General features: G+C 35.5%; 1 protein-coding gene across 1 annotated transcript; it reads right to left on the reverse strand.

Annotated features, from left to right (window-relative positions):
- Positions 1-1,361: 1,361 nt before the first annotated feature.
- On the reverse strand, positions 1,362-6,606 carry LOC112500834 (palmitoyl-acyl carrier protein thioesterase, chloroplastic-like). The gene is made up of 7 exons (XM_025104428.1): positions 6,371-6,606; positions 4,848-5,465; positions 4,571-4,704; positions 4,240-4,353; positions 3,954-4,125; positions 3,770-3,838; positions 1,362-1,731 (listed from the first exon to the last, which is right to left on the reverse strand). Exons 2-7 carry the CDS (start codon positions 5,355-5,357, stop codon positions 1,462-1,464), a joined length of 1,269 nt encoding a protein of 422 aa, XP_024960196.1. The 5' UTR covers positions 5,358-5,465; positions 6,371-6,606; the 3' UTR covers positions 1,362-1,461.
- Between the last annotated feature and the right edge of the window lie 7,206 nt (positions 6,607-13,812).

A 13,812-nucleotide genomic window follows, 5' to 3' on the forward strand; every position in this document is an offset into this window, starting at 1 on the left:
AGAATATTGTTGGGTGTTGGTTAAGCTATCAAGCATGACTTAAAACCAACCTAAGTTTTTTTTGTAGTTGCCCCTTTTTCCATCTTTCTCAATTTCAAATATACAAGTTATCATAACATCACTCTTATGAAATTGATTTGCTAACTTGAACACCATGTCCAAGTTTCTTTATGATGTATATTATATTCCAATTATTATAAAGTTTTGATGGGATCTGGTACATTAATGCTCCGATGATTGCACCTCGTGTATTGTAAGCATTATTTGCAAGCAAACGTATCGATAAATTCCAAATGTGGAATGGCTATTTAAGTTAAGAAGCTATACTTCCAATTTCAGTTTGAAACCATGGAAAAGAAACAAAACCAAGTTATGAGAATGTAAACATGAAACACCATCATATTTGGTGTTTGTTACAAAGAATAATGACAAAATACGACAATCTGAAAAGACGAAAAGATAACTGCATCGAACGGGCAAAGCCATGTATTTAACAATCTCAAGGTGGGGCTTGAACCCTTGATTTTCAGAACGGTTAGCATCCTCCTCATTAAAGGTGGGGCTTGAGCCCTTGACCTTCAAAAAGGTTAGCACCCTCCTCATCAAAGGTGGGGCTTGAACCTTTAACCTTCAGAAAGGTTAGCACCATTACCCCTAGATCGATCAATAATCCTTTGGTTCCTGAGTAGCAGTCTCTCAGACCATTTCAATCCACACATGATTAAAAAAAAAAAAAAAAAACCCTGATACAAGTTCGATACTTTAATTCACATGTCCAATAAACTCTAATCAACCCCTGACATATCATTACTTTATTTAATATACATTTATTCAATAAATCAGATTCATACGAAAACAGTAACCAAATGAGAGAATAAGAAAACGTTCGAATCATAATTTTACACTAGAATCACTAGTCTAATCATACATGATTTCTCACGACTTAGGTCACAGGCCACATTGCCACCACACTTTCCGTGTTGACTGTTAATATAAAATCACATGTAACCTAATTATTTTTGTCTTCTCTTATTTATTATATTTCCAATTCCAACTCCCTCTTTATTCAATTCTATTCAATAAAAACGATGACATGTCAAGAGTTGATTGGTGGAGTTTTGAGAACATATGATTCATATTCCCTTTGTTCCCACATACATAAACCAGAAGGTAAAAACAATATACGACTGTAAATAAATAAAGAATTGCCACATTGAAATAAGCAAGTCCACAAAGAGAGATGAGAGTTTGTGCAGGAAAGGCTTACTTACAATACGACTTACACTTTTCTCCATTCTCAAACTAAAATGGGATAATTATAATTAAAATTAACATTAAAATTATAAATAAAAAAAACATTACAACATATAAAGGAATATATATATATTATATATATAGATGAGATGTCAAAACATTGCAAGAACACAAGTAGCAAAATGACCATAATGCCACTTACCATAATCAGCCACTTTCAGTTGCCAACTGACCCATGCTGCTGCTCCTGAATCTGTTTGCATATTTAGGCCTCCATTTGGTCCTTCCCTTCACAATCTCAGAACCACCGCCCGCCAATCGAAGCAGATGCTGGCAATCAACGTCCGCCATCCCGCCACCGCCATTCCCCACCATGGAAGTGAGCGACTGCAGCACACTGTCTTTCATACACTCCCGACGATACTCTAGAGTGATGCTGGCAAGCTCATAGTTCTCCACAACAGGCTGTGGAGCACTCTGCAATTATGATTACGTGTGCGTAAATGCGTAAGCATTTAGAAACAGATGACTATTTTATGCTTACAATACTAGGGGCCTGTTTACTAGTAGCTTAATGAGCTTAATGGAACTCGCAACTTATTCGGTCAACTATACATGACTGTTTGGTAGTGGCTTAATGACATAGAGAGTGGTTTATTCATTAAGCCAAGTTTGTTCCAAACCTGTCCCTCCCAATTAAAAAAACTCTTCCATCTATGAAACCCACCCCCCAAAAAAACCTTCCCAATCTATACAGACGGATTAATCCATATAGACAGCTTTATCCATACAAGACTTGATGGAAAACCAACCAAACATCCCCTAGGTAGATGTCAGGTTTACGTACATCTTACCCTTCCTAGACCCCAAACCCCATCTCCAGGTGGATATACTAGGTTCATTTGGTACGGTTCCTGCTTACAATGGGGATATAAGTAAAGTGTAACTTGAAATTATGGGTGTGCATAAGTATTTCTCCCTTTTCACCTTGGTTATGTTTTGATTACTAATATCTAGTTTTCAAAATTTAGTATATTTGTCTCTCTCTTTCTTTTTCTTTTTTGTTATTGTTGGTCCTGAAATGGTAATGACTAACACATAAAGTTTTGTAGAAGGGGGGGTTAATACAAACTCAACAAATTTTCACTTTTAATTTTGTATGTTCATTGAAAACAAAGAATTACAGATTTGTTGTGGAAGCTAGGGAGATAAGACTTGATCCTAGGTTGAGAAGCTTTTCAAATTTGAGTGTGTCTACGTATTTCTCTCTTTTCACCAGCTAATGGTCATCAAGTCACTCTACTCTTTCGGGTAGAGGTCAGGTCTACATGCATCTTACCTCCCTCCGATCCCACGGGTGGGATACACTAGACTTGTTTGGTTTTGTTTAACTTCAAATTATGGGTGTAAATGAGACAAAACCAACTCATGAGAGGTCATGAGCCGACTTGTCCAAAGAAGTGGAAGACTCTGAGCCTGAGTAGGTTCAGCCGTGTATGGCCTGAGTTCAACAACCCGACAATCTTAAATGGGTCAATCCTACCAATCCTACACGAGCCACGATGTGATTTAGTTGTTTTACTCCACTAGCCTTAAAACCTCTTAGGTAGTTTTTACATGTAATTTCTAGTTGTAATTTGATATGAGCACATAGGATCGAGCCAAGTCTCAAGCTTATACAAGCCTACATGGACCCCAACAAACTGATCCTATTTGAGTCAAGCCCCATACAAGTTGAGCAGACACCAAGATAGATTTTTGGTCTTTGCAAGCTAGTCTGGGTTGGTTCAGTTACAACCCTACTTGGAAATATTGCTAAATAAGAAAATGTTCCAACTAATATGGGAATCCTAAAGTGAATTTGTTGCAACCTTCTTGGGACATAAGGCAGTACAATCCGAACAGATTTACAAGTTGATGAATGTATAGCAGCCTTTCTGAACTACGATACATAGGTCACATTTGTATCCCACGGTTGAAAATCTTTTTGAAGTGTATAATATATATATATACATATACACACACACATAGAGAGAGGGAGGAGGTTTCAAATACAGACCATGTCATTCATACAAACTATACAAACCAATCAATTGAGATATTTATGGAAATGATGAGGGTTCATTTATTATGATCTGGTTATTTATGGAAGATGATTTAGAGTTCATTAATTATGATCAACACTTTATATTAGGAAACAATCAAGATATGTATGAAACCACATATTCATTAGAGTAGATGGATGGTTGAGATTGGTTTGTATGGTTTGTAATAATATGTGCTGGTTGGTATAATAAACCACCTCTCTCTCTATGTATATTATATATATGGAAAATACACACGCACACTCCTAACCTTTAGTGAGATTTCAGACAAGCTAGGATTTACAACTGAACCCAGATACCGCTGGGCCAATAACCCTTTGGTGCGGTTGAAAATCTTATTGCCTACTAATTTCCATTCTTGAGAGTTAACGACTTAAACTAGACTATTTGCCAACTAAGATAAGACTTACCTCGAGAATCCAGCCAACATACTTCACATTGTTGACATGCAGGTTGACATCCAAATCACTCCACTTCGGCTAATATTAATGGGAAACAAAAGATTCAAAAAGATCATGTCAGCACCAAGAAACCTAATTTTCGACGCTTAAAAATGTAAATAGAACCTTAATAGAAAGATGGAACTTTACTCACAGTTAAACCATCAAGAACATGGTCAGCAGTGTTCTCATCAAGTTTTGGTAACTTTCTGTTGTCATCATCGATGATTGGAGGTGTGTTTACAAAATATTGCTCAATTTCAGCCCGGACTTCATCAGGAATTTTTGATAACCTCCTTGTGACTTTATTCATCATAACCCAGTTACTGTAAGATGTAAACAAAAAAGTCATTAACATATATTTACCAAAAGATAACTCGTCGGCAAGCTGAAAGCCAAACAACAAAAATACACGAGTATTCTGATAAAGAGGTTTCAACCTTGAAGCTCGTGTCAGTATCTCTCCTGTTTTCCAATCACGAATGAGCCAATCACGACGCATTCCATTTTTCCCAGAAGCAGCTACCCAAGTATCTACTTGAACCACATCACCCCTGAAATAGTATTGAAAAACACATCAATCAGAATGACAAGTTTTAACTGTCTGATAAAGCAAAAGGGTTTTTTCATAGAACTATTGAATTTCGTTATCAGTTAGCACTTGATAATGAAATGAAAGGTTTTGAGTGCAAACTTGAAGTAAGAAGAAGTAACGAAGCATAAAGGCAAGAGTTGGTGAACAGTCAAATATCACATAGATAAATAGCTTACCAAGTCGGATAACGGTCCACCAGCACTTGCATCTTTGTCACCACCCAAAATAGATTCTTCTTGCACATTTCGGGCGTTGAACCGAAACCATCACCCAAGAGTCCAGCATTTTTTACATGATTAAGGGCTGTTTCCTGTCAAACCAACACAAGGATATTTAGCAAAAGCATACACGTGCTGATGAACACATGATGACGTCATATTTGAGCTTCTCGTAAAAAAACTACATCACTAAGAACAACTATGGGAATCCGTAGGATTGTAAATATTACCATACCTGCAAATGATTCATTAACGTCTCTACCGATGCAGTTCTATCAGCCCCTATTTCATATGATCTAATAGAAAAGTTTTGACGGAATATAAAACCATCCTCAACAATTCTCCCTAAACCAAAAGGATCCATATCCGAAAGCATGTCCGGCCGCTTAGTCTTCCACTCTAGCATCATCCATTGCTTCTCAGCAGCCAAAAAAATAGTTGTAATAGCAGCAAGGAGCATGCTCCAATCAGGCAATTGGTTGATAAACGTTCTTGGGGCAGCCGATGATGGATTATCATCGATCTTGAGGCCATCCATGACACCTATTCTAGAACCATTTACCTTTGCAGGGGCCTGTGCGTTGGCCTTAACTTGCAAACTCCCAGAAGACCCAGATTTTGTCTTAATTCCGCGCACATCTACACTTCCCAGCCCACCTCCATGCTTACCGGAGTTCTTAGCACCAGAGTCAGGTTGTGGGGAAGAAACCGGAAACAATGAAGCAGTAGCAGCAGTAGCCACCATGATCGAAAAACTCTAATTACCGAAGGTATTTCTGTCAATGGACGCTTTTAAACAGGCTCAGAATAGTTGAATGATTGCTCAAAGCAAATGAATGAACCACATATATCCCTGCATGACAAGAGATCTTTTCAAATCAAACAAGTTTTCAGATTTCTAATAGAAGAAAATCAAAAGGATTTTGCACTCCCTTAAACATTTACAGCCATCTTTAAAAAGACTATTGAATCATTGATTAAGAAAGCATCCAGAATCTTCCTACAAGTTCCATGTAGTTCTAGCAATACATAGTTCTCTTCAAGGTGCTTAGTAATTTCTTGCATCTCATAGCTTTCAAAAGAATTACCGAGGGCTTTTGTAGTAGTGTTGAGCTTCTTGGGACGAAAACTCAGGGTCGGAATCGCCTACGTAATGGGAGAGTGTCTGATTTGTATCCATAAAGGTTGAGATCAGTCAAGTCTTATACAACACATCCAACCTCCCTACCCCACCTACAATTATTGAGGGCAGGAGTGATTCATTTTTCCCCTTTTACACGTTTCACTCGAGAAGCATCAACAGAACAAGATAATTGGTTTTCAAATGTTGCAATCCAAATAATCAAACAGTAAAAAGGAGCATAACACGACCATCAAATTTTCAGAGAATCAAGCAAAAAGTTCCAAATCAGTTACAAAAAAAAGGATAGAAAGACATTGATTTAGCAGTAACTGTAAAAAGAGAGCAAACGAGAGAGAGAGAGAGAGAGAGTCAGAAAGAGATAGAACAAGATAGCACGAAAAACGTGTTCTACACAACAGATCTGAAATATCAAAACCACACAAAACCTAATTCCGCCATTCAATAACAAAAGTCACATCACATTCCACTCGAAAACTCGAACCAAATCATACAGACCACTCCATTACCCCCAAATTAATTCGACGTTTCTAGATACAAATTCAAAATCACATAAATAAATAAATCATTCAAAAAAAAAACGCATGAATACAAATGCATGCAAACTGCAAACGTACCTTTCTCTGAGCTTAAGAATAATCGAGAGTACTTGTACTTAATGCCAAACAGGCGCTGTCATTGTTGTTTGATCTGCAAACCCTAACAGCAAAATCAAAAATCAAAAAAGAACACAAAACGAAAATTCAAAATCTAGGGTTCGTAAAATCGCTGATTCGTTCAGGATTTGTGATGAGAAATTTGAATTCTCTTCTCGGATTCTGCTTGGGTTTTTCCTTTTTTTCCAATAATATATTTCGCTTTTTTCCACGCGGAGAGAGAGAGAGACGAGATGGCCAGCGGTTTTTTGATGGTAGAGATTTGGCCTCCAGCGACTTCCATTTTGTTCTAGAAAACTCTTTGGACCTTCTTTTCCATTTATTTACAGTCATGCCATCCATTTCCATCACTGAGCTGTCCTTTATTGAAACCCAGTTGGCTTCGATATTATGGAATCACGAGAAATTGACAAAAATAGCTCATCCACTCAACTCCTTTCTAAGTCATGGTTAGGTAAGTATTTTAATTTTATTAAAAGGGTATTCGTATAATACAATGTAACGAGATATATCTTGATTTTAATATTTTATTTTATTTTATTTTTGTAGATATTATAATATGGTTTTTTTAAATTTAAAGATATCATAAAATTTCGAAAATAAATATATCAATAGTGGTATCAAATTAACTATTTAAAAGTTCTTGTTTTTTGTGTAATTTCTTTAATTTAGATTTAATAACGAACTAATTTGTAATTATTGAATAATAAAAAAAATTACAAAAATAATAATTAAGTATTATCTTAATTATATTTTAGATTTTTATATTTAAAATAAAATATTTATCTTGTATTTGACTATATTTATCTACAGTTAGTTATACAAATTGAAACATGAATAAGTTGTACTTATGCAGATTTATTTGTAATCTTGAATTTTAAGTAATGTGCCTCAATAAACAATATTACATGTATAAAAAATGATTTTTAAGAGTTATTGTTAAATATTTTATAATATATTATAAATTAAAAAAAAATGCATTAAATAATATACAAATTCGGAAAGGCAAAATATAGGTTTTGAAAATGAGCACGTTTCCTTTCAAAAATAAAACAAAATATGAACACGTTACATTCTCTAACAAAAAAGGAAATTTATTGCATTCTGTAACATCAAAACGATGTACTTTCTGTATTTGAGTTGGGTTTAAGTGAGACCAGTCAGTTTTCGTGAGACCCGTGAGATCAGTTTTTTTACACTTGAAACTTAACAGTAAAAGCTGTAAAGATAAAAAAAGCAGAACTTTCATAGCAAAAACACTGTGAAGATTACCATCACAGCGTTTTACTGTGAACTTTCAAGTGCAAAGAAATGGTCTCACATGTCTTAAGAAAACAAGCTAGTCTCACGTGATTTCAAGTCCCTGTATTTTAATTACAAGATCACATGCTTAAAATACTTTTTAATATGACTTGATGTTCACTTACCTAAGTAAGCGTTTATCGTAGTAGGAATCGTCGTCATCACTTACCAGGTAAGACTCTTGGTCCTTGTTTTGCTCTTACTGGTAAGATTTTTGGTCCTTACTATGTTCATCTGGTAAGATAATATGACTTGATGTTCACTTACCTAAGTAAGCGTTTGATAAACGACCCTGAAATGATTTTTTTAAAATATCAAATTAGATCTTATGTTTACTTTATGGAAAAATGAAACGTTTTTATTGGATATTATATGAGTTCGTAAATTCTGTTCCGTAGTTGCTGAATGATTTAGTACAAAATGATTAAGCGGCTCGCATGATATAATGCAAAATGAAATATAATTGTTTGATAATTGTTTACAATGAAATTAGTGCGCTGAATGGTTAAGGGAGATCCATAATACAAAAATCATTTAGAATGTTTGTAAAACCATTAAAAGACAAACTTTCTTTTGGCAAACAAGATTCATCTCTTAACGATTCAGATACTGCTTATTAATATAATTATTAAGAGGTAAACAAACAACTTCTAAAACTATATCTAGAGGTAAATAAATATTACTATAAGTAGAATTTTACTAAAAGATTTTATATTAAATATGCAATTTAATAAAAATATAAAATTCAAAATAGACTATTAACCGACCTAAATAAATGAAGGTGTGCATAAAGGGATATTTAGGTATATAACATTTTCACGATTTTAATAGACTAAGGGGTCGTTTACTAAACGTTTACTTGGTAAGTGCTTACCGAATAAATTTCTTTACTGGATAAATATGACAACGGTCAAGAATTTTACCGGGTAAGCGCGATGAGAAAGATGAAGAGTCTTATCTGGTAAGTGAAGATTACGACTCTTACCCAAGTAAGCGCTTACCCGGTAAATTGTTGCATTAAATACGTTTTGATGTATTAAAATCTTACTCATCAAAATAAATTATAGTGTTGACTCATATAAATAAGCACTTACCGAGTAAGCATTTAGGTAAACAACCCCTAAGAAAAAATGGTTACCTAAATGGAATGTAACGATGTAAGGGTCCATATGTAAATATAATATCTATTTAGATACGTTCAAATGACCCTTTCTTACAATGAAAATGTATATAATCCTATTTTGTTATGGTCCGAATCTGATTGGAAACGGACTGTGTTTGGTTATTTTTCAAATTGCTCTGGGCAAGACTTTGGTTTAACCAAGAAAACCGAAGAATCAAAGCAGGACCCACGAAAATTGGACCAAGAACTGACTGTAAAAGATTTTCAGTTCAGTTTGATATGAAAGCCAAAAGTAATTTAACTGATTACTGATATTATATCAATATTGATTAAGTTGTAAGGACCAGTAGCAGTCGAATTCATCCTTAAACCTATACCACGAGAAGAACCTTCATAACCAAGTGTCATCTAAAAGGGAATTTCTTTTGAATAACTGGTTCTGGATTTGTTCTGTTCTGGTTCAGAATCAGAAAACCAGATTTAAAAGCTCAAACTTGTACTGTTTTTTGGCTTATATTTTCAAGTTAAAATAAAAGCAAATATGTTTTTCTGGGTCACACGTTGAATTGGAACTGAATCATTACTAAACAGGTTTAGATCATTTATGATACAATCATATATCGACTAGACTTGAACTATTTCATCTCGATATATTTGAAACCCTTCCTCTCCTTGACAGTTATTTTGATGAGTAATAAGAGAGTTGCATATATTCTCACATGTTATCTGAATTAAGTAATATCACTCTAAGGACTCGCTGCTATTTTGTGGGGTTAGCTCAACAGCCAATAAAAATTGGGCCTCTAGAGTTTCTCCTTATAAGTGCTCGACTCGAATCCTGTAAAACTACTTTTCTGACTGTCCTCCAAAACTCCTGATAAGGGATTGTTTGTTTACCTTTTAATAGTTTCATTAAGAGGCAGTATTAAGAAGTGAATCTTTTTTAGCAAAAAAAGTCTATATTACAATGGTTTTAAAACCCTCTGAATGATTTTGTATCATGGGTCTCATTTAACCATTCAGTACCATAATTTCATTGTAAACAATTATCAAACAAATTATATTTCATTTTGCATTATACCATCAAAGGCTCTTAATAGTTTCATTAAGAGACAGACTCTAAATCATTAAAAGATAAATCTTGTTTGGCAAAAAATTTAATAGTTCTAAAACCCTCTGAATGATTTTGTATCATGTGTCTCCCTTAACCATTAAGCGCCATAATTTCATTGTAAACAATTACCAAACAATTATATTTCCTTTTGCACTATATCATGAGAGCCACTTAATCATTATAACCACTTAATCATTTTACATTAAACCATTCAGTAAATGTCAAATAACCCTTTAATCATTATACATCAAATCATTCAACAACTATCAAACAACAATTTCAATGTTAGTTAAAAATGCGTTCACACTTCACACATGAATTTATATTAATAATAAAAAAAGGAACCATAGTTTTGTAATCTCAGCCTGACAAGCAGACACGAAGTCACGTTTGAAGTCTAAATAATCAGGAAAGTAGGGCCCACTGCAAAAACTGGGATTTCTTGTGGTTGACTACTCTATACCTGGTCAACGTTCTAGCTCCTTCTCATCCATATTTTGAATAAAATAACAAACGATATAATAATAATCAAACTTAACTAGAGTTATATACACCCAACCCCAAGGTTATTACACATTGGGGTGTTTGTGGTCCGGTTTTGACGGTTTAATACCTCAGACTATAAATCAAAATATAATGGCGGTTTATAAAAATTGCAAAGCGAGCGATTTGATATCAAGTGTCAAGACCGGTCAAACCAGACCACGAAAAGGCGGTATGGTCTGACCAGTTTAGACGGTTTGGACTTTTAATGGACTTTAAATACCAAACTTAAAAAAAACATATATAATTTATAATTTTAGATTAAATATCTATTTTGATTATGTTGGGTTTAGGGATATATTTGGATCATATAGCCCATAAGTTTAAAAAGTTGGGTTTACTAATACTAAAATAATATACATATATATATATATATATATGTGTGTGTGTGTATGTGTATATATATTTGGCGGTCGGTTTGGTCCAAACCACCCAAAAAAGATTCCAGACTGGACTGGACCGCCCGTTTTTGCAATTTTTCAAACCATCAAACTGCTCAAACCGCCAAAAAAGGGTCCAGTTTGACTTGGTTCGGCCGGTCCAACAGTTTATTTGAACACCCCTAGTTACACACTTCGTCAATAAATATAATTTTTGATTTTTCCCTTCTATAATTAAAACACTTCCGATTCATCTATATGATCTTACCAGGGATGATTATTTTATCCCAATCCAGTAGGAAACTCAACTCATCCGACCCGAACAAAGATGGGGATTCCTTGTTAAAACGAGTCCTGAGGATCCTCGGTAGACTCAAATTGGGGTTGGGGCTAGGGCCGGTAGCGTATCTCCCGACCCGTCTAGGGATGGCAATGGGGCGGGGATGGGGCGGGGACCTCAATACCCGTCCCCGTCCCCGTCCCCGATCCCCCGTATGTGTCCCCGTCCCCGTCCCCATCCCCGCCGGGGATTTTGATCACATCCCCATCCCCGTCCCCAACGGGGAACGGGGATCCCCAACGGGGAAACGGGGATTTTTTTTAAAAACAAAAAATTATTGAAATACACTAATATTAATATAAGACTTAAACAAGACCAAAAAGTTTAAACTAATATTATCAAAGTTAACGTCAAACGTACTAAAATTACATCGAGTAATATAAGACTTAAACAAGACCAAATTGTGATTGCAATTTGAAGGGCTGCTGCTGCTGTAGGCACATGATATCAAGTGTCAACAAGAACCTAATTTGTATAAAAACCTAATTTGTAAAAGAAAGCAGACCAGCCACAATAATGTATTAATTTGGATCCAAATCAAGGAACATATATAACAATTAACGTGGTAGTATAAAATGGTAGATGATTAATGGAAACCTACTACCAAAGTGGTAAAACTCTAGTTAAGGTAAACATTAGTTCACAAATCAAGGAACATATATAACAATCATTATCAAAGTGGTAGTATAAAATGGTAGATGATTAATGAGGAGGAAGGATGCGGGAACCGGGAAGAAATAGGATTAGGAAATTGAAATTGTGAATTCGTACTCATGGACTGGACTGGAGGAAGGAGAAGATGCATTTACTTTTTTTATTTCACAGCCCAAAGCCCAAAGCCCAAATTCATAAAAAATATATATATAAAAAAAACGGGTACGGGGCGGGGCGGGGAGTGCTATACCCGTCCCCGTCCCCGTCCCCGGCTTGCGCCAAGCGGGGATCCCCGTCCCCGTCCCCGAGACCCGATTTTTCGGGGAATCCCCGTCCCCGACCGGGGCGGGTGGACCGGGTTACCCGACGGGTCGGGGTCCATTCCCATCCCTAGACCCGTCCCGTATCCGGTATATAATTTTATTAATATATTTTATATAATATATTTGTGTGTGTGTGTATATATATATAGATGGATAGATTCCGCTAATGCGGGTAGAGATGCGAATAGAGAGCAAAAACATCTTGTCAATTGAAACTGCGATCAGGAAATTTATTTCCAGAATCTAGTTGGACTTAGGGGTCGTTTACCTAAATTCTTACCTGGTAAGCGCTTATCCTCATGAGTCAACACTATAATTTATATTATAAGATAAGATTGTAGTACATCAAAACGTATCTTATGCAACAATTCACCTGGTAAGCGTTTACCCGGGTAAGAGTCGTCACCCTCACTTACCGGGTAAGACTCCCCATTCTTATCATCGCTCTTACCGGGTAAGATTCTTGTTCCTTGCCATGTTTATCCAGTAAAGAAAATTGCTCAGTAAGTACTTACCGGGTACTTACCGGGTAAGCGTTTAGTAAACGGCCCCTTAGAGTCGGATAGGGGGCCAAGCCTCTCTCTAACCCACCTTATCTATATTTTTCTTGGTACACCACTGTTGCCATGCGTTCAGGCACTTTTGATCTTACTAACATGTTAAATATGTTTGGGGTTTAATTTTATATCTATTTATAGTTTTCTAAGCAGCTAGCACCTTGTCGGTCTTGGTTTTCATCAATCTGTGTAAGTTATGGCCCACCTTAATTTCTCTGTAATGCATATAAAAAAAACGTAAGTAATATGTTTGGAATGCCAACAGACGTCTATTATTAAATTCACCCGACCCAACAGTATCCGTTTGGGGAACGTCCAGTGCCAAAGTCATTGAATGGGTAAGTCGTCAATCCCTAAAACGGACTATGTAATGTACTTAATTTGCTGGGTTTTTATTTTGCATTTTTTTTTTTTTCATATTGAAAAAGTATGAAGAATGGGAGGTGTGAAGTTTTTTATCATCCTGGCGTCGAGCTATTTTTCCGCAAGACCTCACCTACAGTATCGTCACCGCAGTAGAGTTTAACCACCAAGTTCGGGATGGATTGGTGTGGTTCTTCTACGCCTAGGACACCAGAATATCAAACCATGAACTCTCTGAAGGCAAGGTTGTTGGGTTTTTTTTATAAATTGGATTCAGTTTGTTTAGATCCAGATAATAACTGTTATTTGTTAAGATTCAGATTGTTAAATGTTTAGGTTTAGATTCAGATTGCTGATTATTTAGGTTTAGCTTATTTATGTGCTCGACATATATGTATGTATGTCATCTAATTTTACAGTGTAAACAATAGTTTTGGGTGTAATCGGGATTCACTGTCTGAATCCATTATCTGGGTTTTTTTTATATTTCAGATATGTTTAATGTATGGTCTTTATGTATTAAGCTAAATTTATGCCATCGACCATATTTCTAAATCGTGATGGAAACTATTCTTGACTTTATTACGTTTATTTCCATACCAAAATCGTCAAGCTGAATCACCAGTCATTGTTTGACTTCGTAAAAGTCAACTCGTTGTGTACTTATGTAGTCGATTTTGTTTTGAACGTGTTTATATGATTCA

This window comes from Cynara cardunculus, assembly GCF_001531365.2.
Source record: "Cynara cardunculus var. scolymus isolate 2C chromosome LG 17, CcrdV1, whole genome shotgun sequence".
NCBI classification, from domain to species: domain Eukaryota; kingdom Viridiplantae; phylum Streptophyta; class Magnoliopsida; order Asterales; family Asteraceae; genus Cynara; species Cynara cardunculus.